This window comes from Vidua macroura, chromosome 10, assembly GCF_024509145.1.
Source record: "Vidua macroura isolate BioBank_ID:100142 chromosome 10, ASM2450914v1, whole genome shotgun sequence".
NCBI classification, from domain to species: Eukaryota; Metazoa; Chordata; class Aves; order Passeriformes; family Viduidae; genus Vidua; species Vidua macroura.
This window is the reverse complement of record NC_071580.1, coordinates 143943-168312: the sequence shown is the minus strand read 5'-3', so window position 1 is coordinate 168312 and position 24370 is coordinate 143943. Positions and strand designations below refer to the sequence as shown.

Sequence of the window (24370 nt, the reverse complement as noted above, 5' to 3'; positions counted from 1 at the left end):
CTGGAGCAGATTGTATTACTTTATCTCTGTGATACTGGTTTATCAGCTGTCTGCTATTCACATCCTCAAGGAGGTTTGATTAGAACCTCATTAGTGGACTCATTCAGGTGTACTGAATGGAGGGATAGTTGCTGGGAGATCAGTATTGATGCTGTGAGCTCACAAAGGTGGAGATGCCTGTTCTGAGGTAAGAACTTCTTTCCTGGATGAGTTTCCACACATGGCTGAGGCCTTGCACAAGTTATGGTTGTGTCCATCACAGAATAGATTAGGTGGGAAGGGGCCTTGCAAGGGTTCTAACCCAGCCTCTGCTGAAAGCAGGGTCAGTGGTGGGACCAGAGCAGAAGCTTGGGACTTTGTGCACACAGGTGTAGGAATCCTTTGTGACAGAGAAGGTGGTCCTGGTGCAGTTCTCGTGTTCGTCAGGAAGGAGACTGGCACCATGAAGGAAATGGATGTTCTGTCATCAGCACTGAGTGGAGCAGTGTGAGAACATGTCCCACACCCACGCACACACACAAACACTTAAGAATGGAGAATAATTTCTGGCAGAGGGAGAAGGGTGCCACATGTATTTTAGTTTGTTCTTGACATCTCCACCTTCACCTGATCAGATTATGTGTAAATACTGACTATAAGAAAAATAACATGGCTCATCTCTGGCAGAAGCTGGTAATATTTATCTTCATATTATAAATCAACCAGTTCAGGCAGAAAACAGTGGAAAGCCTGATGTTAATTTGTTTAGAGTCACTGTATGCATTGATCCTGAGAATTCAACCACGTTTACTTCTTGTATCAAACTCCAGGTGAAGAACTATTTAATTCTTAGTTTTCCCTTCTGAAGAAGACAACCTTACCTCAGAAGGTAGTCTGCCAAGACCCACAAGCAGGCATGACCCAAGTGATACAAGCAGAATGGCTTTCACTATTAATTCACTGGTTCTCTAAAATGTAGGACATTGGATATTACAGATTAGAATTTTTTATTGTGAAGAGCCTTTGACTCTTGTTATTTAATAGAAAATCATCCATGAATCTAAGAAGTTTAGCTTTCAGCTGTATTGGTAATGGTATTTCAAATGGGTCTGGACAACTTATAACTGGAGTTATAGCTCTTTACCTCTGCTTTCATTTTTTTTAACGAGCCAGGAAATCCAATCAAAAAGCCAGTGCCAAAATCCTGTCTAGGAACAATAAACACATGAACCAAAGTTTCCATATCCTGCCATGATAAAAGAGGTGTAGCTACTATTGTTTAAGGATGATAAAAGGCAGTTTTGGTAACTATGTCAAAGCAGTCTCTGGAGATAAGAACACAGAACTCCCAAAGTGTTCAAAACCAGATGATATGTATTTTAGTGTTCACTAATGTCCGTGAAGAGTGTTGACTAATGTCCAGGATTTTTCAAGTCTTGGTTTGCCTTGGCTAGAAATGTGTGACACTGAGAGGAACATGTTTTTCCCTCTCTGTAGTCCATACCCTCATACCACCTGCATGGTGGAAAGGCTTCCTGTTCCAGATAATTTTTAATTACTGGATATCCTGAAAGAAGCAAACACAATTCAGTCAGTGTGAATAATCTTGGCACCTGCTTCTGATGATTACTTTCTGAGACCTGAAAGCATTATAGAGGACTTGCACGTTCATCTGTGGGAATGAGTGTTTTGTGATACAGCTCTCAAAAGAACGAGGGGATTTTGGTAGTTTGCAATTAAAACCTCTAACAAGTGATTTATTGGGCAGATTTCAAATGGAGTAATTTATTTATGTTTAAGGACAGTGGTTAATAGGTACAGAGTCTAATAGGAAGTAACTTCAGTATCAGGTAAATTAAATCAAAGGACATATGCCTTTAAACCAGCAACTGACCATCTAGTAAATCTGAAATGCTAAAGTTTGATGTGTTCAACAGAGATGTTGGCATTTTTTCAAATTCTACTAATTTTTAATTTTGACACAAAGAAGTTCCTGTTGGTGTAAGCATTTCCCCTCAAGGTTAGTAATCCTAACATGTCCCAGTGCAAGAGTGGAGGGTCATTTCCACAGTTTCAAAGTGAATGAAATGTAAAAGCTGAAGATTGCATAAAGCAAAAGTAAAGATAATTTATTAAATATTTTAAACCTAACAATCATCAGTAATTAATCATTAGCATTAAAGCTGTCCACTCAAGCAGCTCCCATCATCACTTTGTGTTACTGATTTATTGTTAAAGTGTTTGCAGAGTAAATCTCCAATCTTTTAAATAACTTCCTGCTAAATCATAGCTTTGATGTTGCACCTGCAGGTTGTTTGTATTGTTTTTTTTAGTCTTAAATCACTGAAGATGGGAAAGATTAGTTAAATGTGGACATCACAGACCATAAGAGTTGAAACTGTTGAGAAATTTCTGTATAGCTATTTTCAGCTCAGAAATCTGAATAAAGGAGTCTCTGTGCACTGGGATAGTGCAACTTTTTGCTTTAATACTTTACAGATTTTTGGAACAAAATGCACCAGAACTGAAAAGCAGCATTTTTTGCTGACCTTGTTAGAAGGCTAATGCTTCTTTCTGGGAAATAAATGAAACAAGCAGTTCTTTGTTGGCTGAAGTGGAGTGAGAAAAGGAGGGGAGCCCAGTCTTTTTTTCTTTACAGTGTCGTGACTAAGTCAGAACTGTAGTATGGCTGGTTTTTCAGTTTTTGGGCTTTTTTTAACCTTTGTAGACATTTGTTTTTCATCAGACTGTGTTGCATGAGACCTGGCGTTGGCTAGTTCATTGGAATTTGGTTCTGGGCTGCCTATAAACATAGCAGAAAGACCCACAGTTGCATCCAGACACTTCTGACAAATAATAAAAGTAGGTGCAATCAGTTCAATGCATATGTCAAAAATGATTGACACTTGCATGTTTTGGCTTCTGCAACTTGCAGTGTCTCTTGTCCACAAAATAATCCTTGCCAATCCAGCAAAGTCATCAACAGAAAGGTCTCCTACAATGTCAGAAAACCTAATTCACTAGGATATCATTATTAATTTAAAGGCAAACAAAAGCAATAAAAGAATGCTTTTATTTTTCTTCTAACTGGAAAAATAAAACCACATAGGTCTAATGATGTAAATGAAATAGTTGCAATTTCATGGACTGCAATGGAAGTGTGGTCGCATAGTTCAGGTTTGTAACTTAGCTCCATGGTTTTATTTGCTTTCATTTGGGCTGGATAGTTGCATAATGGCTGTTTACTGAAAGACTTACTTCATTTTGCAAAATAAATTAGGTTTTCCCCAAGAGAAGTAAATTTAAGGCCACCCTGATTCTGTCTGCTGTAATGACGATACTTTTCTCTTCTTATTTTAGAGCCAGTCTCCTTTACCACAGAGTGGTAGATTTGAGCTTCTGAATATTTTTTTTCTTTGCAGAACTTTAGAAATGTTACACTGGAGTCCCAGACCCTGCCTAGTGAATTGAAGCTTACTGAAGACCAATTGTTTTTTCCTTTAGTAACTTTTTGACCTCTCAAAACCAGCCCAATGGTCCCAAGGCTCCATGGAGCTCTGGCTGAGAGGAGATGTCAAGGGTCCCTGGTGTGTCTGATGGTGTCAGAGTGGGGTCTGTGTTGGGCAGTCTAGCTGGAATGTGAACTGCAGGTTTTTCTTTTTTAATCCAAACACTATTATGTTCCTCATACCATTCAAATACAAATTCAGAGCTGAAATATAAATTAAAGCAGGCATTACTAAAACTTCATAAATAGCACAACAGATGTGCATATGATTATATCACAAGGAGCAGAGATTTGTAGGATGTCACTGTTTGTTAAGTTGCTCACTGGGGCTGACACAAGACTTTGCTTTCACTGGGCTTGTTCAGACCATTAACAAGAAGTTACCCGCTGTATACCAACCCACTTTTACTGCCTGGGTTCAGTTCTGGTTCAACTGAGCAGTCCCAGGAAAAGCACTTAGCTTTTAAAATATTTTTCGCAAACTAAGCTCAAGTATATATGCCACAAGGGTAATTTGTCCATTGTTGGAATTCTATTTGTTCTACCAGTGTATTTAAAGATTCACTATTAATTTGAAGTCTAGACAGTATGAGACCTATCAAGCATGCTTAAAAGTATTCCAGATACAATATTTTTCCATTTTTCCTATGCATATCATTGTAACTCTACCATTAAGAAAAGCAACTTAGTTTATTCAAATTTTTTTCTTGTTGCTTGAAAAACTAACACAGTGAAAATTGGTAAAACAGTAAAAAGTCTTAGTCCTGTAATAACTGTATCATCACACTTTGCCACACTTCTTTTGAAGAGGCTGGTGTTCTGCCTGGGTGCTGGGGCTTGCCCAAGTAGGTAGGGTTGCAGGACAAAATCTACCTGACGCTACCTATAGTGTTGCATATGAATTGTATTAAGATCTAGCCCAGATCTGATAGAATTAGAATCATTTGGGTTGGAAAAGCTCAAAGAGGAGCAAGCCTAACCATTAGCCCAGCACTACCAAGGCCACCACTGACCCAAATCCTCAAGTGCTACGACTACACTGCTTTTAAATTCCTCAAGGGATGGATCACTGTCCTGATCAGCCTGTTCCAGAGCTGGACAAACCTTTTGGCAAAGAAATTTTTCCTAATCTCCAATCTAAACATCCTGTGGGATGGCACACTGGCATCAATCTGCAGTACTCTCCAGAACACCTGCTTCTGGAAGCAGGTTGCAAAGATGGTTTGGATTTGCCTGGATGCTTTCCACAAGGTCCAGAAGGATTTATTAGTGTGGGCTTTGCACCACCTACAGGTAGTAAAGCTGCCCTTAGATCCAGATTGGCTCTGGAGATAGCCCAGGATTAATTCTCACCTGGTCCATGCAGCTAGGCCTGATCTGCATCAGTAATAAATCTAACCTGGGTCCTGAACAAACCATAGAGCTAAAATGTTGAAAATTCACTATGTTTCACTCCTGGCTTGTCTGGAGGATTTCAATGCTGGACGCTATTCTTAGTACCATAAACAGGAAGAAATTTGTCTTGGTGAGTCAGGAGTGATACCTCCTGTCTTGAGATTACATGGCATCCTATTAGCTTTGTGACATGTTGGCACCAGAGTGACACACAGAGAGCTGCACAGACTTACAGTTTCTTTCATAGCAGTTCTATGAATAAAAATGTCCATCTCACAGAAAATTCTGCTCCGATTTATAGTTTCTGAATTTGAACAGAAAAGATTATGGTGATTTAAGAAACATTAACAATCTAAGCAGCATTTACTTGCTCAGCAACAGCCTTCTGTCAGCAAGTGAAGGGATTTGCCTCGGTATAACTCAGCTTTGCTTATCAAAGGTCCTGTTTCTAACCCTCCCGTCTATGATGTTCTTCCCCTGTCAACCTTGAGAATATCCTACCAAAGGTGGAGGACTGATGGCTCATATCCTAACAGAAAAAGTTTCAGTTGTTAATTGCAAATTACTTCTGGTAATAATTGATTTAAATCTGTCAATAAAGAAAATGTTACATTGAAATATTTTTTACTAGCTTACTGCCTATTATAGGCACACATATTTAGGAATTTTCAATTTTTAAAAATGTTATTTACTAGTTCATTAGGTAACTATTTTAACATACCAGGGTAAATATAAATACTTGTTGTCTTGTAAGTATTCCTGTTTGATACATTCAGAACATTAAAAATAATTTATTAAGCAATTGCTAGTGCATATCTTGCCAGATGGAGTAGTTCTCTCAATCACTTGAAGTACAGTAATTCTAATAGTGCATTCTTGTAAGTGAGCAGCATGTGTCCTGGGCCCTCTGTTATGTGAAAATACAGCTCTGCCCAAGCTCCATGGGTTCTGTCTTTCCCACAGTGATGCATGCCCAGCCGCAGCTGCCCCCCAGCACAGCCCTGCTGCAGCAGAGCCGCCCCCCACAGCCCCCAGCGCTGCTGACCCTGCCCGGCGCTCTGACCACGCAGCAGCAGCAGCAGCAGCAGCAGCAGCAGCAGAAGCTGAGGCTCCAGAGAATCCAGATGGAGAGGGAGCGGATTCGGATGCGTCAGGAGGAGTTACTGCGACAGGTAACACCAAAGTTACTCTTAGTTTGTTCAAGAGCTTTTAGCTCAATGCGTCCAAATTTTTAACAAGTACACTTAGTAGCTCTGTTACTTTATGTCAAGACTAACTATAGTTTTATAGAAGGGTAACCAAAAAGCTAATATAAACAGATAATTTAATTTTTTTTCTCAAAACTAGCACTGAACAGAACACGGGATTGCCATCAGTCAGAAGTTACAGACCCGGCATCTTTCTTACCAGTCTTTCTTAATAGTCATGTAAGGGCCAAATTCTGTTCTGTGTCTGTCCGTAAGCAACTAGGGCAACTAACACTGATTCATGTGCAGTTTAACTTGGTTTGCATAGGAGACCATGTTCATATTTCACTGAAGATAAAGGAAGAACACATGGAATTGTTCTTGACTCCAGTCTGTACTCTCTTAATTTGCACCCTTTGCCTTTTAGTTAAAATCAAATCACATTCACATCTTACATGAATACCTCTGATCTGAAGACTTTTCAGAGTTGGTTATTTGTGGATGTTTTGCTTATTGTTCTATTTCTTAAGTTTCAGCTCTATATAATGACTCATACTGTACAAAATAGATATGTAATTTCCTTTATACTCCCTTAAGAAAACAAAGTTTTAAGAATTGTGTTTCATCTGTTACAGACAAGTCCACTAGTGGTTTTGTGTTTGCATGGCGTATTAATTGGATTCCTTAGTGGGGAAAAAAAAAAAAAAGAGAATCTGTTTCTCTCAGAAACAGCATGAAAGAAGTACACTTTATCAAGAAACATCATTATTTGTGGCCTTGCAGATGCTGCAGTTCTAAATACCTTTGAAAACTTTCACAAGATTAAGGTGGCGGTCTCTGATATGGGCAATGGTCTCAAGTCTTTTGTGTGGCTTCTCTTTTCCCATCAGGAGCTCATGATAGAGATGGATGTGAGAAGAGAGTGAGGGTATTTGGTACAAGCTTAGTCATGATTGTCATCATGCTAACAACTTGTTTAGCTATTTTTACTCTCTTTGGCTCTATTCTTGGTTCAAATCAAGCAAATCAGGCTTCAAAACTGTTGTACCATTAACACAAGGGAGGGTTTTGCTACTTTGCTGACTTTGAAACCAATACATTCACAGCACTCCGCAGCTGTTCCATACTCAGTCAAGACTTCCACTTACTGTGCCCAGTACCACCCTGCCCTTGTAGTGTTTTTGGAAGCTCCGCATTGCATGAAGCAGTACACTGTCACTTTGCATTACTGAAGTTTTTACAACTGGTGTAACTCTTAGGGAGGAAAGCAAGATGCAAAATCTTGTGCCTAACAGAATGTTGTGAACTTCCTTCCAGTAACCTCAGAATCCTGAACCCTGGCAGCTGAGGGTGCAATTATCCTCTCGGGTCATCAGTGTCCAAGTACAGTTACTCCTGTCCTGACCCTCCCTTGCTGTTTTTGCTTTCCTAGTGTAACCCATCTAAGGGAAAAAATGCTGAGTAAGGGTGTATGCTGCTGTAGCAGCTGTGAGGAGGTGTAGAGCATTTGAGTGAGAGGGGAAGGGTCACAAACTTTCAGCCCAGTAGCAGCTGCTGGCTCCCCACAGCCATTCCTGGCAGCAGCTGCTGGGGTGGAGCAGCGTGCCCAGCCAGGAAGAGGTCATAGCTCTGGAAGCTCTTGGCTTAGGGAATTTCTTTCCTTCTTTGTCCTCCTCTTCATGTAGTTCCTAAAACCCTAGAACTCTAGATAGAGTTCATGCCAGAAGGGCAGCATTTCAGAAAACCAGCATGATAGCATCTATTTAAAGGTTTCCTTACTCAGTTTTATCATTGTATAAGGAGTTAATGTTCTTTTATACTAATTTGGTTTTGCCAGCTTTCCAAAGGAAAAGAGAGAATCTGCTTGCTACTTAAGAGCTTCTTGGAAATGGAAGTTGGTAGAGGTAAAGTCAGTCAGAAATCTCTGAAGGGTTCTGCAAAGAAGGTGCCCCAGCACTCCTGTGTGTGCACCAGGGCCGTTACACACTGTGTTTGTGCATACATTTGAATAGTACAAATAGTCCCAAAAAGGCAACTCTTCTCAGAGGCTTCTTTCTGGTCCGGGGCTCCTATTGCATAAATTGTCCACAGAAGGTTACAGAGGCTTAGAAGAGGCTGAAGAAGCAGTAGAGGAACATGCAGAGGAACATTTATCACTGTTTTGTCCTCACAGAATAGGCCTTTACTGGCCTGCTACAACCTGAAGAGAAAAATGCCCCGCTGTGCGCCTTCCACTGCACAGGCTGGTCAAGGGTGTGATTTATTGGTGGCACAGGCAATGTCTACATCTCTTGCTTTCCACCCTAAGTATGAGGACTGGTAGAAGAGGAATTGCATCTACCAGGAATGTAAATGCACTATAAAAATGCTCTCGCTCATCTCCCCAGCTGGAAATGAGAGTTTGGCAACTAAGGGTGGAGCTCAGGTCAGTTCTGTTGAGAAGAGTTCCAGGAAATGTAACAAGAAATTTCTGTGCTTGTCTGGCATACAGCTAAAAACGGGTTTACATCAGAACTGTGTTCTGAAGCAGTGAATCATTCAACTCACTGTAATGCTGTGAAGCTTTAAAGTGTTTTTAAGATAACCACTCATGAAGTTTTTGACATGACTTTGTGATAGCAGAATACTGTGGGGTTTTTTAGTTTGTTTTATTTTGTTAATTATTTTGAAAGTCTTCTTTCGGTTTATGTGCCTCATAGTGCCAAGCAGATCATTAAAGGCTCTTGCTCCTTTCTTAGCTGAATGCCAGAGATGGTCTCTGCTGGCCAAAGTGGAGGCACCCTCCTACACTCAAAGACTGAGAGCTCACTGGCATGGCTGAGACTGATATTGCTGCTCACAGGGCTGCGGGACATCGCTGCCATTTTTTTGCCAGACTTTCATCCTAGGGAAGGAGATTTACAAGGTCTTAAAAACCTTGTAGTCATGCTTAGAATAGAGAACAAGACATAATAGGGTAACATAAAGCTTTAGGTGTTGTGTAGTTGATCCATTTCTCCATTACCATTGCTGTAATAATGTCAAAGGAGCAAAGGAATCTGACATCTGTAGCAGTACTAAAATTGCAATGTGACTTCTGAACAAATGACCTACAGCAGAAGAACATATGTCACATATGGTGGAGCCAGTAGGCTCTCTGCTTCCCCAGCCAAATCTGACTCCAGTGTGCAAGAGTCTGTTGTTCCACATTTTAAATGTACATACAGAGTTAATATTACGAGCAACAGGCAATATGTTGAAATAAATAATGGGAGGTGAGCCATTCCCCAAGGGAGAGTCAGTCAAGTAACTCTATAATAAATATGGTGTTTTTTGCAACAAAGAAGAGACAGGAAGTTAGATTATGTAACTGATAGTGGGAGTTTTTCTTTATGGTGCTGCAGGCTTTTCAGCTTACGGATGTTTTACTTTGGAAGGCCTGTCTAAATCTCGTGTGGCTGTAGATGTCATTCTTATATTTTAAAAAAAGTACTGAAAATATCTGCATGTAGACAGTTAAAAAAACACCTTCCCCTTCTTTGAGGTTTGTACATTTTCACAGATTCCAGTTGATTAAATTTTAAGTAGAAATGTCACCATTAAAATTGTCACTTGATAAATTTAATCATAAACCTATCATACATAAGCTGCTATGTATGAAGAATCTTCAGAATGTTTGTTTTTAACACTTGCTAAATACTGAAACCATCTAATGTAAATTATAATTTATCAAATAATAATTGTTATAAAGGAAACATTGCTTTTATGGGCACCAATATGTGTAACATTATTGACAAAGAGACCAGACCATTCCTCCTCAATTAAACAAATAATTGAAAATATAGTAAAACATCATATTCTAGCCTTGAAAACCTGTTAATCCTTTCTGTACTGGGGAGACCGAATGATTGAATCAGAGGAGAGAAGTTTTCTACTGGGATTTAAATGAAATATTTACTTTGCTTGTTTCTTTAAAAAAAAGTAAGTTGAGTTAATTATGGTAAAAATAGACACAGATTTATTATTTTAAGGTCTTAGGATTTTTGTTTGGAGCATCCAGTTGGAGTCAGACAACCTCTATATAGAACTCTGTACCACTAGATGTCGTGTGTGTTTCACAGAGATAATGCTGGAAGAATTTATCTTTCAGGAAGAGTTGTAAAATAAGATTCCTTTGGCTCTGATTACTTGTTTGTCATCCTGCATATAGCAGACATGAGACAGGTCATTAAACAATTGCTTGTTATTAGGCAGACTGTTCATTCTAAAGATTATTGAATCAGACTCTTGGTTCCAGTGGTTTTCTTTTAACATGTTAAGTACTTTGTGGTAGCCGAATTACAGACCTGGCTTCCAGACATGGTAGAACTGACAGCTAGATTCTGTGGTGCTTTAAGCCAGCACAGGTAGGCATGAAAGACACTGTCTGTCTACATCATGGTTTTCTTCATATCAATGTAAACAAATACTCATCAGTGACATCACTCAGAATTACTTTCCTTCGGTGTTTATGTTACGTGTTCGCTTGTTACAAGACTACAGTATTTCTGAGCTGTTGAAATAACCCTTCCCATGTATTTATTTGTCTTTTCAGGAAGCTGCTCTTTGCAGACAACTTCCTATGGACTCAGAAAACATGGTCCCAGTTCAGACAGCAGTGAACACCCCTACTATGACACAGGACATGAGGCCTATTACAAATAATGGATCCGATCCTTTCTTGAACAGGCAAGTTCATTCTTCTTCATTAGGCAATTGCTTCTGTTGCCTTCTCTAGACTGTTACGGCTGTCTCTCTACAATAGTCCCTATACCATCTTCTTTTTTTACTTACTGTAAACAGGGGGTATGGCTGAGTGGCTGACGAAATCTTTCAGTTTATGCTTCAAGAAGGAATCTTAACAGAAGCAATCAATTGTAACAGGTGGTTTAAATGTAGACTAGGTAGAATAGGTACATTATCTAAGTATAAATACACGCAACTTTTTAGGCTGTCAGACCTGATTTCAGCTAGAGAGTTATATATGTATGTGTGTATTTCAAAATTTAAGAGTGATCTCACTTAAATTACTTTGTTGTTTGGGCTGATGTGACTCAAATCTGATGTTGGCTGATCAGTGGCCAACAGTTACAGGATGAGGCTTAATGACTCAGTGTGCATTTCTGATATGTAACCTCCTGTGTTCTCTTCTAACACTGTGCTCAGGAACTGTGTCTGTCAGAGCCTCTTTACTGAGTCTTTCTCATGTTTCAATTTGCAGTGGGCCATACCACTCCAGGGAGCAGAGTACAGACAGTGGCTTGGGATTAGGATGCTACAGTATACCAACGACACCTGAAGATTTCCTCAGCAATGTAGATGAGATGGATACAGGTAGAATATTTGGATTTAGCTTAAAGTATAGTCCATATATTATGACTAGTAATGTTTTATAATTGCATAACTGAACGATAATCTCCGGCTTTCCTAATCAAGAGAACAGACCAACACTGTAGGAGAAAATGCCTGGAAGGTGCTTACTGCCCAGAAGGTTCTCAGCTTTAACTTAGATCCAGATTCTGCCCTTTCACCTCAGACTGATATTAAACAGAATAAATAAATAAAACCTGGAAAATGCAAGCCTTAATTTCTGTTTTCATACTATTGTCCATGGTAGGGGGACTACCTACCATGGGTTACATGTAAAAATCAATACATTTCCTAACTCTGGGAAATCAGTCTTGCTTTTAAGTCTCTTACATTGGCAAAGTTGCATTTGCCTTCAAACAGAATGTATTTAGCTAGCTTACATTTTGATAGATATTTTTTTATGTTAGTATCCTCATGGTGTTTAAAATACTGAAATAATTTACTAGGAAATCAAGGTTTTTTTCAGAGAGTGATATTCTCAGCATTTCCTCACCTAAACTTCCTTTTGAAGTCATTAGAAATTCAGTATTATGCAGAGAATGAAAGATTTATCTATTAAAGGTTTTCATGCTTATTCTTATTAATTTATGAAAAAAGAAAGAATATTATTACAGAACTAAATTGCTGTAAAGCACTTTTTTCAGTTATTTCCTACAGACAGCATTGCCCCTGGCAGGGATCAGGATGGAGGTGTACATGAGGGTCCTTTGCTGCTTCCTGGGCAGACCAGGAAACAAACTTGAAACTGTCATGCTTCCCAAATGGAAAACCAGAGCTGGATGCTTTGAGCACTGCTGGAAAGGACCTTTTGTGCTTTTAGATCAAAGCAAGGATGTGAAATGTATTCTTAGGAGAATATGTACTCTATACCTAAATGCAGATTTGAGATAACATTTGTGTTGAGTAGGAGGGCTCACAAGTGCCTGTGGGAAAAGGGGAATAAATTTTTATGTCAATTCTGTTGTTTTAAATTACCCACAATAAGACTTTGGTACTTCAAAAGTTCTTCTTTACTTTTCCTAGGAGAAACTATAGCACAGACAACAATGAACATAAATCCACAACAAACACGTTTCCCTGATTTCCTCGACTGTCTTCCAGGGACAAACGTTGATCTTGGGACTCTAGAGTCAGAAGATTTGATCCCTATTCTCAACGATGTGGAGTCAGTGCTTAACAAAAATGAGCCCTTCCTTACCTGGCTGTAATCAAGCAATGCTTGTTGGGCCTACAGTGCAATTCCGATTTCTTTTTCCTCTTGAGGTAGGCATAGAATATCTGAATATCCTCAAGAGATACAACATACTGCCTTATTGACTTTTGTTACATCATCTTTATGGTCAGTTTAATATCTATCTGAATTTGTTGATACTAATTTAAGTATGAAATACATTTATATACATATATATATAAAATACATACATGGATATATATTTCTTTTAAAAAACCCATACCATTTTACACATCTGTGTACTTTTTTATGTTTTCAAACCAGGCAGAAACGCTTCACTTTTAGGACAGAAAGTGGCTGATGTTTGTGCATATCCCTGACTGATCTCCTGGGTACTGATTGGTGAATCAGAAAAGCTAACTCCTAGGTCACTTGGTTGAAAAAAAGTGCAAAGCATCAGGGCATGAGAGCAGTTTTATTATTATGTTTATGACAATAGTATCATAAGCTTTTTTTAAATCAACTTACTTAAGCCTTAAAAAGCTTTTTTAGTTCTTAGTGACTAACTGTTCTGTATAGAATACAGTTCAAATATGATCCATATCAAGCATAATAATTCCCATTGTATATTTGTGAAGGCACAAACAATACTATAGCAGTTTCTTTTTTTCAGTAAATTACTGTATAGTTTTCAGAAAATAATTCCTTCTAGTCTCAAAGTACCAGAATTGTTTAGCAACATTTTTACACTACAATATTGTTACAAAGTAAACCAGGCTGGTACTGACTGTTGCCTTTTAGAAACAAAGAAATGTATTATAAACAAGCATTTTTTAAAAATTCTTACATTTTTTTTAGTTTATTATATTAAGCACTACAGTTTTGTAACTTAACACATGAACAAGTAATTTTTTTTATATATAAAATCTGTGGCAAGTATCTTAAGTGCAAAAATATTCTTTTAAAATCAGTTCTGGAAAATGTGGCACAACTTGTTAATGTCATACACAGGAGGAGAAAACCTTCCTCATACTGTTTTCAGTGATATTTTTAACTGACATTGTAAAACTACATGTAGTTCTATACATGAAAAAGAACCAGGAACCTTGTCAGGGCACTGCTAAAGCAGCATTGGGACTCACCTGGTAAAGCTGCTTAGTTTTTATGTCTTTCACTTTCCATAACTGGTGCACAGGACACGAGACATGTGCTGTGTGTTTTTACCTGTTATAGATCCTACAAAACTTCCTTATCAGAGGTTTGGGACTGAGAAGACATCAAGAACATTAAGCCTGCAGTTCCTCTGAAATGCAAATGAAGTCCTGAATATTCTTAAATGTTTTGAAATTATCTTATTTATAATTAATGGATTTAAGCATTTTGTATTGAAGAATAGGTAATTTTATGAAAGGCATTATAACTTTTCTCTAAGCTTAATCCAGGCTATGTAAAGAGAAGAAGAGATGTAGCACTAAGTGTAAATGTGTGTTTGCCAGGTCTGATAACACTTAGCAAGACCTTACTGATGCATCGGAATATTGACCCTTAAAGACTTTTTTCCATCTGGTTGGGTGAAGGTAGGTGAAAAGGTCAGCGATGAAGTGGTGGGAATACAGAGTAGATTTGGAAGACGAATGATGAGGTAATAAATGTAGATCCTTACTGGGAAGGATGGCTGCAGACAGGGATACGTAGCAAATGAATCTCCGGTGTTCAGTGAAAAATGTAAGAGAAGCACTAAGTAAAATAAATTACCGTGTCTGTGATGAACTTCTAAGTGTACATGATGTCACAGGATGGAAAATAAAAAGCACACACACTGAAATTTTGAAAAAAGAGATATTATGCAAAGACCTACAGTTATGATGCTAGATGACATAGTAAAAAGTAGCTTTTTAAAAATGTTTTTGTTTTTTTTTTTTTAATAGAAAAAGAGATTTAACAGCAGAGTTGTGTCTGCACAGAATTTAATTACTGAATGGGCATTGTGTTTCTTTTATTCTTTTGAGGGATTATTAGTTGGGTATTTTTTTTTTATTCTTGCTAGTTTTGCTAACTGTTCAGATAACATAAACTTCTTTTCAATAAACAGGGGACCGGGCAGGGCTGACCAATATTACTGTAATTAGTTTTAATCTCTTTCTTTTAAGAATTTTTTCAGGTTGTCAGCCTAAATGAAAAACAGATGGTCCTAAGGCTTTGTTCTTTAGTACCATGACTGATGTTGGTAAAGAATTGGAGATTTTCTGGCCAACTTTCAAGGTCACGTCACCAGCACTGCTCATTTGGCATAAGGAGCCAACAGCCATTGGCGCTGGAATGACCCACAGCAGGTGTGGACCTGGGTGCTGGTGTGATCCAGGTGGTAGTGCCTATCCACAGGTTATGTTTAGAGAATGCAGTTTGTTCATTTGCTAGCAACTCTGCACCATTGAACGTGTAAGTTTGTCATAACAGAAGATATTCTGAGCAGGTTGGCTCGCAGCTCTGTGAGATAGCTGGTGCTGATTCCTGCCCAGCCACGTGCATTGTTGTCAGCCAAAGGCTCTTCTTTGTATGGGGAAAACTAATGCAACTTTCTAGTGAAATCACATCAGGTATTTATCAGAATTGTGAAGCTGCAAGCTGGATTCCTTTTTTATTTGTGTTTCTGGTGGTTGAGTGTCTTGGTGCAAAGACCTTAAAAGGATAAAGCAATCATAAACTTTCTGTGTTACTTCCATAGTAAACCAGCAGCAAATCTGAAACAGGAAGGTACTGTGTGGAGCAGTACTCCAGGCTGAAACAGCTGCCAGAATCTTAGGTTAGATCTTTACTGAGTCATGAAACAAATATTGGTTAAATTGAAAGTGATTTTTTTTACACTGTCAGCTTTTAATTTTTGTTACGGAGATAATATATCCGATGAAGTGCAATGACAATAAAATCTATTTTTCAAAGTTACCTTTAAAGAAAGTTTCTGGCTTTAAACAGGCTTATGGCAGAACTTTTCAGTATTCAAAGCATATGTAACATGAAAATAAATTTATTGTTGACAATATTTCACTGTACTATTTCAGGTTTTGAGCATTTACTGCACTAAATTGTACACTGTCTATTTGTAGTATAAATACAACCAATGTGCCAGCTGGACAATTTTGCTGTGAACATCCCTGAGGGGGCATATATAAGTCTTGGTGATACAGAAGTAATGGGACATGGTTAATTACAGTTTGTATTCTGGTAATACTGTTAGAATGTAATTTGGGGAGGGATTGGGTTTGACTTTTTGTCAACAAATGCTGTTTGGGGGAAGGGAAGGATTTAAATCTCTATTTTAATTACAGAAAGATGTGGGTGGTTGTCCAAATAAACTTGTTTCCTAATACATACATCCATGTACATGCTAGTTCTTTAACTATTTTATTTACTTTTTTTCATTTTTATATGACTTGTGTGAGCATTTATTTTTAATTTTTAGTACCTTGCAATAGATTGTACTAGAGGCAATCAGATCAAACTATTGTATCCTGGATTTGATTCTATTTTGTTTGTTTTTTTTTAATTATTTCTTTGATATTTTACATGAAAAAATACAAATGAACTTGAAAGATTTTGGATGCATATTGGTTTTTTAAAGTTATAGTTTATGAAGTTATTCTTTAGGGGAGGGGGTGGGTTTGAGGGTTTTAGTATGGGCTTCCCAGGGAACTGTAAAACACTGCTTAGAATAAAGGTGCGGACATACTATTTTGTGAAAAAGGCATACATTTTGAATTAAAATATTCAATTTTATATTGTATAGTCAATTATGCATATATGTATATACATATTCAATATGTATATTCAATTCAATATACATTTGAATTAAAATATGGGGGCAGTAGCTCATTGATTGTGGTTTTAGGTGTCACAGCTTGCTGCCTGTTATTTCTTATCCCATCTCCCACAGAGATTTATGTACTCTGTTTATTGATATTTCAAAGCTGTACACTATGCAGCTCCCAATCCCTTTGTTGAGTGCTGATGAGAACCATTTCTGGTTCCCAAAGGCTTCATAAGAATCAAACAGGACAAATGTGAGATGAGGTGCAGGACAGCTGCTCACCACAGATGAAAGAATAGATGGGAGATGATTGCACAGTGTGTGTTGAAATAAAGGGTGCTCTCAAGTTCCTGGGCAATGCAGCAGAACAGGTGGGACAGACAGCTGCTTCTGAAGAGGGTTTTTTTGCAATTTATCATCTTGTACAACATAATTCTTAGTACCTATATGAAACTGTTTAACATTTCTGCATATTACTCAAGAGCTTTCAGTGCTTTCAAGTACTTCTAGATTCTTCAGATATCTCCTAGTGTAAGTACACAGTACATGAAATACATTTTCTGGAAGCACAGGCCACGGAATCATTATTTCAGGAGGAAAATTTTAGGGAACAGATATGGTCAACATTGAGAAGCTTTGAGACATCCAGCCTGGCAAGCTGGTTTGTGAAAATTTGTTTCAGAATTTTTTAAAAGAAGCATATTAGCTAATTTGAATCCCTCAAATGTCTCTAATCCTTCCTATTTTCTCCTTGATTCCTTTGGGAAGTGACTTTTCCTTTTAAAGTTTTAAAAGTTATTTCTAAAGGCATTTTTGCCTTTGAGCTAGCTCTCTATTGTCTTTCCTCTCTCTTTCATAGCATTGTGCCAAATACAGGTAAATTGAACTTCTACAGAAAGATTAATGAACAGCATTTGTGCTCATATATAGTTTGGAAGCTTTGAGGATTTACAAGCTATCTAACTGGCCTGAATAAAAATTGTAACCCAAATTTGTATTTTGCCTGAGAATACCCTCTTTCTAAATGGAAGCTGTTTTACAAAAATAAGCATGAATGTGGGAGTTGTATTTAAATTATTTTATTCCATGATGAGGGATTTAAGGAAGGCTGGAAAGGGAGTCAGTGCTTCGTAACACTTGTGGGAGGAGGAGCCCTTCATTCTCATCTTCTTAGCCAGTGCATCTGAGGTCTGCTTTGTGGAGCAGCTCCAGAAGGGATTCTCCCAGGATGAGGAAAGTTGTCTGCAATATTCCTATTCGTTAGACAGTTCCATCTCCCTAGAAGAATAAAAACATGGAGGTAATTTCCTGGCTGCTATTGCTGTGTTTTTCAAAGGCTTGTATTATTTCCTAATGGCAACAGTATATGGTTGTGGCAGTATGTTAGAAAACATGATCATGGAGCTGGAGGAAGGCCAGTTTAGTTTTTCTGACTGTCAGCTAGAGGTGTGTATATAACCCATCAGTACACAAAGCAACACAGAGCCATCAGTTGCTCACCCCACAACATCTGCAGCAGTTGCAGTCCCCACAGATGGTTCCAAAGAGGCCGTTCACCACCTGAATGCCGCAGAGCACACCCTGGATCCCACTCATGACCAGCAGCAAGGAGAAGAGGGTCAGGTGCCACGGGACAATATTATCAGGTGATGTACACTTTTCCCACAATGTGTGGTCACCAAGGTAATCCCTACATGAGAATAAAATAGTTAGGAAGAAGACTATATCAACTCACAAAGGAGTCTCTCACCACTGAGACGTTGTCACTGCTGCGACATGGATGAGGTTCTGTTCACTTTGGTGAATTTCCATTGTCACACTGGTGCTACTTGTCTAGAAATTGAATTCAGTTTTGTTTCTAGATAAGCTGAAGCAAGTGATTTGGAAAAATCAAGACATCAGAAGGGAGCAATTTGAGACAAGTATGTGTTTGATACAATTGAACCTTTTTAGTGTTTTGGGAAGAAAAGATCTTAGCCAATCATGTGCCAAATGGGTTTTATCGGTTCCAGTGTTTTGTCAGGGGCATTTTTGCTGCTTTTACTTGATTGCAGCATTTTTTGTGAGGGGGGTGGGTGGGGGACTGTGATCAGGTCATGTAGTCAAAGTACAGTTGAGAACAAGGGAGTACATTGTAATCAAAACAACTGAATTATCAAAACAAATAATGAAATTATGCAAGTCACCTCTTGCCCACTGAGCTGAAAATAACAGCTTTTGCTGTTCTAGATCCCTCATCTAAAGTAAAGGTAATAACTTCCATAATTTTTACCTTCACATTTTAATTATAAACTGCTTAACCACTAGCTATATTTCATCTGCATGTTCTTAGTACTGACTTGTTTGTCTTCTTGTCGAGTGATTTCTGGACTGCAACCAAAACTATGTTTGAAAGAGAGCATATTTCCAAAGACTCAGAATGAGAGCAAGGGAGTTAATTTCTGGCCCTCACTGGCCCAGGAACAAATTATCGTCTGCCTGTACACTTCTTGTTTTCTTTCTTTTTTTTTTTTTTTTCATTTCAACCTAAAGAAAATTTTTTTTTGTATATTATGTAAGAAATGCCACCAGGTCACTCTTGACTGAGGCAGACTGCATTAAAGGTTCTGAGGTAATGAGGAGTTTACTGCAGCCCTTGCCATTCTGTTCTGATCACACCTGCTCTTCTCAGTAGCTCATTGCGCCCTGTTATTTGTTGCACTTGTCTTGACTTCAGTCTGAGCAGTGGGATAGCTGGGGTTAAGTGATAAATATACATGGCAGTGAACACGTTTGAGTTGCAGAGCATAAGGAGCAAGCAGCTTCCAAATGCCATAGCCAAAATAAAATTATATCTATATTATATTTATTAATATTATATATATTATAGTATAAGTAGTAATTATTTGAATACCATATAATTTCAGCATAATCATAGAATCACAGAACGGTTTGTGTTGGAAGGGGCCTGAAAGATCATCGCATTCCAATCCCCCTGCCATGGCCAGGGACCCCTTCCACCATCCTAGGTTGTTCCATACCCTGTCCAACCAGGCCTCAAACACTTCCAGGGATGGACCATCCACAACTTCTCTGGGCAGCCTGTGCCAGTGCCTCACCACCCTCATAGGGAAGAATTTTTTCCTAGTAATTGATCTAAACCTACTCTTAGCTTAAAGCCATTGTCTTGTCCTGTCATTACATGCTCTTATAAAAAGCCCCTCTTCATCTTTCTTGTAAGCTCCCGTCAGGTACTGGAAAGCCACAATCAGGTCACCCTGAAGCTTCTCTTCTCCATGCTGAAGAATTCCAATTCTCACAGCCTTTCCTCATAGAAGAGGTGTTTCATCCCTCTGATCATCTTGGTAGCCTCCTCCATCTGTGTCATTAATGAAAATATGAAATAACACAGCAGGAATTCCCCAGCAGGGATTCCTAGGGACACCTGTTGTCACTGATGTCCAAGGATCCTGAGCCACTGACCACCACCCTCTGGATGCAACCATCCAAACACTTTCTTCTCCATCTAACAGTACACCCACCAAATCCATCTCTCTCCAATTTAGAGAGCAGGATATTGTGGGGGATTGTGTCCAGTTAAATGACTTCTGTAGTCCTTCCATTATCCACTGATGGACTCACCCCATCATAGAAGGCCCCTGGGTTGGTCAGGCAGGGTGACCTTGGTGAAGCATTCTCGTTGACCCAAATCACTTCCCTGTCCTCCATGTGCATCATCAGACCTTCTAGAAGGAACTGCTCCATGATCTTCCCAGGCACAGAGGCGAGACTGACAGGTCAATGGTTCCCAGGGTCCTCCTTTCTACCCTTTTTAAAGATGGGTGTATTGTTTCCTCTTTTCCAGACACCTGGGGCTCCACCTGACTGCCAGGACCTTTCAAATATGGAGAGTGGCTTAGCAATTACATCAGCCAGTTCCTTCAGGACTCTGAGAGGTGTCTCAGTGTGTCATTGCTATTCATCGAATATGTTATTTATCCCAAGAATAACCTAGGAAGAGGCTGTGCATTTCTCTTTATTGGCCCCTTTGAAAGTCAGTAGTTTTTATTGTACTCGCTATTCTTTACATCCATGCTCTTGAACCTTATGAAGTCTTGCTGTGTGCTGCAAGCACTTCTAAGAGCTTGTATAATTTAGACAAACGGTATCATTCTCATTTTTATACAATGGATTTGGAATTTGAATCATCTCACAAACTTAAAACATGTATATCTTTTTTTTCTGATTGCCTTGTCTTACCCAGCCTTGAAAGGGTAGGTCCACTCTCCTTCAGTTTTACATTTAGGGCCTTTGTTTAGGGCTACTGCTGACAAAATAAAGCAGTATCCAGCTCCCAGAACTCCAATGGCAGCAAATATTATAGAAGAAAACATCTGATGAAGAGAAAAATAATGTTAATTTGGTTCCCTAAATTCAGCTGTTAATAGTCAAATAGTTGACACCTGAACAGCTGAAGTCTGTTAGTTTTTATTGCATAGTAAATGTGTAATACATACTTGTATTGGTATTTTAAAGCTTTAGCAGTGTTGGCCTTGTGTGCCTGAGGAGGAGAAGGCAGAGGTTGGCAGCAGATGGCACTGCTGCCCTCTGGGGCCTCCTGCTCCCCTGTGACCAGACATTCTTCTCAGGAGACTGCAAGCAAGACTAAAGTCTTGGACCACTCAAGGCATTAAAAAGATCTTCAGTATCCTTTTCAAGTTAGCTTTGGTATCTTGGTTATATTTGGACCATATAATTATAGTTTTCCTTCCTAAGTCTCCCTTTAGGTTTTATATTAGTATACTTTATCTCCTCACAGGTAAGCTCTCCTCACTTGTCAGTGTAAGCTCTAGTAGTACAATTGGAATGGATGGGAAAGTATGTCTTTATTTTTCTGGTTTTCTATTACAGAATTTTCCATATATACTAATATGTAAGTAAATCATGCAAGAACTAATGCCCTGCTTGAATTCTGAAATACTTGTAGCCATAACAGTTTGTAGGTTAAGGTTGTATCCTTTATTGGAATAGAGTGAAACAGGTGAAGAAAAAAACCCAATACTTTCATGTCATACAAGCATTTGGATTGGAAATTACTTCTAATATCATCAAGTGCAATGTGATTTTTTTGTTCAGACCTCATCACAAGACTCTTGTCTTGAGTGCTGGCATGCATTTTTATGTTGAGATATCTGTCAGGGATAACTTAAAATTTATGCTTTTGTAGTAGACATTATAATAATGGATTTCAGCTAAAATACCAAACTTGGTTCTCAGATATGCTGATGGGTGATAAGGCCCAGAGGACTCTTGTAGTACAGTGTACTTGGTACTCTTGGCTATATTAATATTCCCAGTCAGCTGCACTCCAACACGCCGTCAGCAGAGAAGGCAGGTTGGCTTGCAGGCAGCACCACACACCTGCAGGTTGGCTCCCACCTCAGCCAGCGCTGGCCGTGGTCACTGCGGGTGACCCTGGTCACTCCTGGCTGAGCAGCAGCAACACTGCAGTGCTTAGGTGCTTGTGGAGTGGTATGTGCTCTGCAAAACTCAACTAGCTTCTCTTCACTGCTTGCAGAAAATGGATCATGCAGTGTTGTAAAGACAAACACATGGCTCTGTTTCCTCCTTCTCAAAGTTCAGCCTGTTTTGTTGGTATTGCATGAAGACAGCATCAAAGAGAGAATTTAGGGAAAGTTCTTTCTCAACCTCATAGGCATGAATCTTTTCCTATTTGTTTTTCTCTGGTTTTTTTTTTTTTTTCCCTCAGTGGAAAATCTGTACCTTTATTTTAAAACTGTAATGATCTACTTGATCCAGGGAATTTATTTCAAAAAGACATCTTTTCTAACTAGAATTTTTTTTTCTGATTTAATTTTTAAACTAAAATGCTTGGGATATTTACTACTGTCTGAAAGTATTCTTTGGAAACTTTTCTAGTGTGAAAGTAAGCTATAAATTCAGTGGAGCCTCACCCACACTGCTTAAAGTAGGAGGTTGCAATCAGGTGATCTCCTGAGGTCTATTCCTTCCTGAAATTTCCTGTCTATCTAATGAGATACAGCTCATTTTGTGGGCTCACAGTGAGTTGGGAATGTAGTGTCTAACTGCCAGGGTGATTTTAAAAGCTGCCAACAAAAAATGGCTAAGGGGAGGACTGCTGTACTCTGCAAAACAAAGAGTAGATGTTTCAGCAATAAATTTTAATTGTGATAGTAACTATGAGTATCTTAGATAGCAAAAACCAATAAGGCTATACTGTTCTGGTACCTGCGGTAAAACATCAGAGACATAATACAATTTTTACAGCCTGCTATTGCTACTTCCCAGCACTCAAACAAATGGCAGGGCTGTTTGTCCCACACTCAAGACAGCCTCTATCTAGACTTACAATGACTGTGAGAGGAAAATACATATATCAGTAACAATTTAGCTTTTACTTTTTTTGCCATGTCTCCTTTCACTTACCGCAAACCTCTTTCCACAGCTCCGATTACCACAGCATCCACAGCAATCATTATTCTGAAGGCCCAAAAATACCAAAGCAGGGAAGATCATCTATGAATAATAGAAATATAGTTTGAATTGGGATGAATTCAAATTACATCTTCTTTTAAATATAAAAATTCTATGGTTTTTTTCCTTATCATTAGGTTAAGTTACCTATTGCCAAACTTTTGGATGGCTCATAACTTATTTGTTTATCAAAGAGGAATTTGCAGTCCTGAGAAAATTCAACAATGCACGTCATGTGGGTGGGGGGAAGGTAGAAATGTCTGAATTTAGACACTTACCAATATACCTGATCCCAAGATCCCTCCAAAGCACCAAACTTCATCTGTAATGTATGTCCTGTCTTCAACCACTTTTCCTCCAGGGAAAAACAACAAAATGTTAGCAAGGGTGCAGAGCACGGCCAGGGGGATGAGAGTACTTCCCAGGCACTTGGCACAGCCTCCTGTGCACATGCTTCTTTAAAGGAATTGCAAACACAATTGAAGATAAAATAAAATCTCTCAGATGTTCTCAGAACTGATTTATAAAAAGAAGCTTCTCGGTGTACTTTGCAAAATCCAGTTTCTGTTGTGCCGTTAGAGGAATTGAACCTGTAGAATGCTCCTGTCAGTATTCCTGCAGTCAGGTGAAAATACACTGTGCTGGTTTTTTATATGTCCTTACAGCCGTGATGTCAATTTTCTGAACGTCCGTAAATGAAGTTACGTCCAGGGCAACCTCTCATTTTACTATGACAACCCACCAAATCTGTTAATATTTTACTAAGGTGCTGACACACTCCATAATCTGGGCTCAGCTCATGGATAGATACTTGTCTTCGTTCTGGATCATCATTTTTACAATGCATGATCTTTCTTCATACTAGAAAACACTTCTTTTGCAAGGGCTGACATAAAAGCACATAATGACTCAGGTGATATTAATAACATATTCATAGTCCAAGTTTTTACATGTCATCAGAGAGTTCTGTAATTGAAACAGTAGAGAAACTACCTAATACAAAGATGAGCCATTTTAGACCAATAAAGATACACATTTAGACCTATAAAGATACACATTCACAAACCCTTGGGTTGCAGCAAGATGAGAAATACTTATTTGCTGATGTTAGGTAGTTGGGCTGTGCCTCAGGGCATGTGTTTCTTCTCTGGTTTTGGGATTAAAAGGTTGATTTTATATTTATTTTGTGATTCCATGCTCTACATGATGGAAGACTGCAGGAAAGACTGAATTAGAAATACTCTAATATTTAATAGCCCTCTTCACCAAATATTAAGTTCTGTGATGAGGATGAGTCAAAACCTGACAGTATTTTCCATAGATAGTATTTTGAAATTATGGCATATGCCATGTTTTACGATAACTCTCACATTTTTTTACTTTCATAGGAGAATATTTCATATCACATATACTTAAGCTTATTCAATAAAGGATGGCAAGAA

The 24370-nt window shown here is 38.6% G+C and overlaps 3 protein-coding genes and 1 long non-coding RNA gene across 6 annotated transcripts in view; 2 read left to right on the top strand and 2 right to left on the bottom strand.

The window, feature by feature from the left end:
• WWTR1 (WW domain containing transcription regulator 1) overlaps window positions 1-16221 on the top strand; it is a 45502-nt gene extending 29281 nt beyond the window's left edge. Inside the window, exons 3-7 of one of the 3 annotated variants that reach the window (XR_008438567.1) lie at window positions 5846-6054; window positions 10643-10776; window positions 11309-11421; window positions 12481-12720; window positions 14125-16221. Coding sequence is in view for 2 of the 3 variants with exons in the window: in XM_053986098.1 (XP_053842073.1) it covers window positions 5846-6054; window positions 10643-10776; window positions 11309-11421; window positions 12481-12665 (641 nt within the window). In the remaining variant the exon portion in view is untranslated. Of the gene's footprint in view, window positions 1-5845; window positions 6055-10642; window positions 10777-11308; window positions 11422-11523; window positions 11653-12480 lie in introns of those variants that run through there. The other 2 variants (XM_053986098.1, XM_053986099.1) reach the window with 2 other exon arrangements.
• Window positions 1334-5040, bottom strand: LOC128812010 (uncharacterized). Its single transcript, XR_008438568.1, has 2 exons — window positions 4841-5040; window positions 1334-1546 (listed from the first exon to the last, which is right to left on the bottom strand). It is a non-coding gene; the product is annotated as an uncharacterized LOC128812010 (long non-coding RNA).
• TM4SF1 (transmembrane 4 L six family member 1) overlaps window positions 12616-24370 on the top strand; it is a 39154-nt gene continuing 27399 nt past the window's right edge. The window contains exon 1 of the mRNA XM_053986104.1: window positions 12616-12720. Coding sequence (XP_053842079.1) covers window positions 12616-12720 — 105 coding nt within the window. The remainder of the gene's footprint in view (window positions 12721-24370) is intronic.
• Window positions 17497-23607, bottom strand: TM4SF4 (transmembrane 4 L six family member 4). The gene is made up of 5 exons (XM_053986102.1): window positions 23207-23607; window positions 22881-22970; window positions 20673-20806; window positions 17934-18123; window positions 17497-17711 (listed from the first exon to the last, which is right to left on the bottom strand). The coding sequence occupies exons 1-5, from the start codon at window positions 23378-23380 to the stop codon at window positions 17694-17696; spliced, it is 606 nt and encodes a 201-aa protein (XP_053842077.1). The 5' UTR covers window positions 23381-23607; the 3' UTR covers window positions 17497-17693.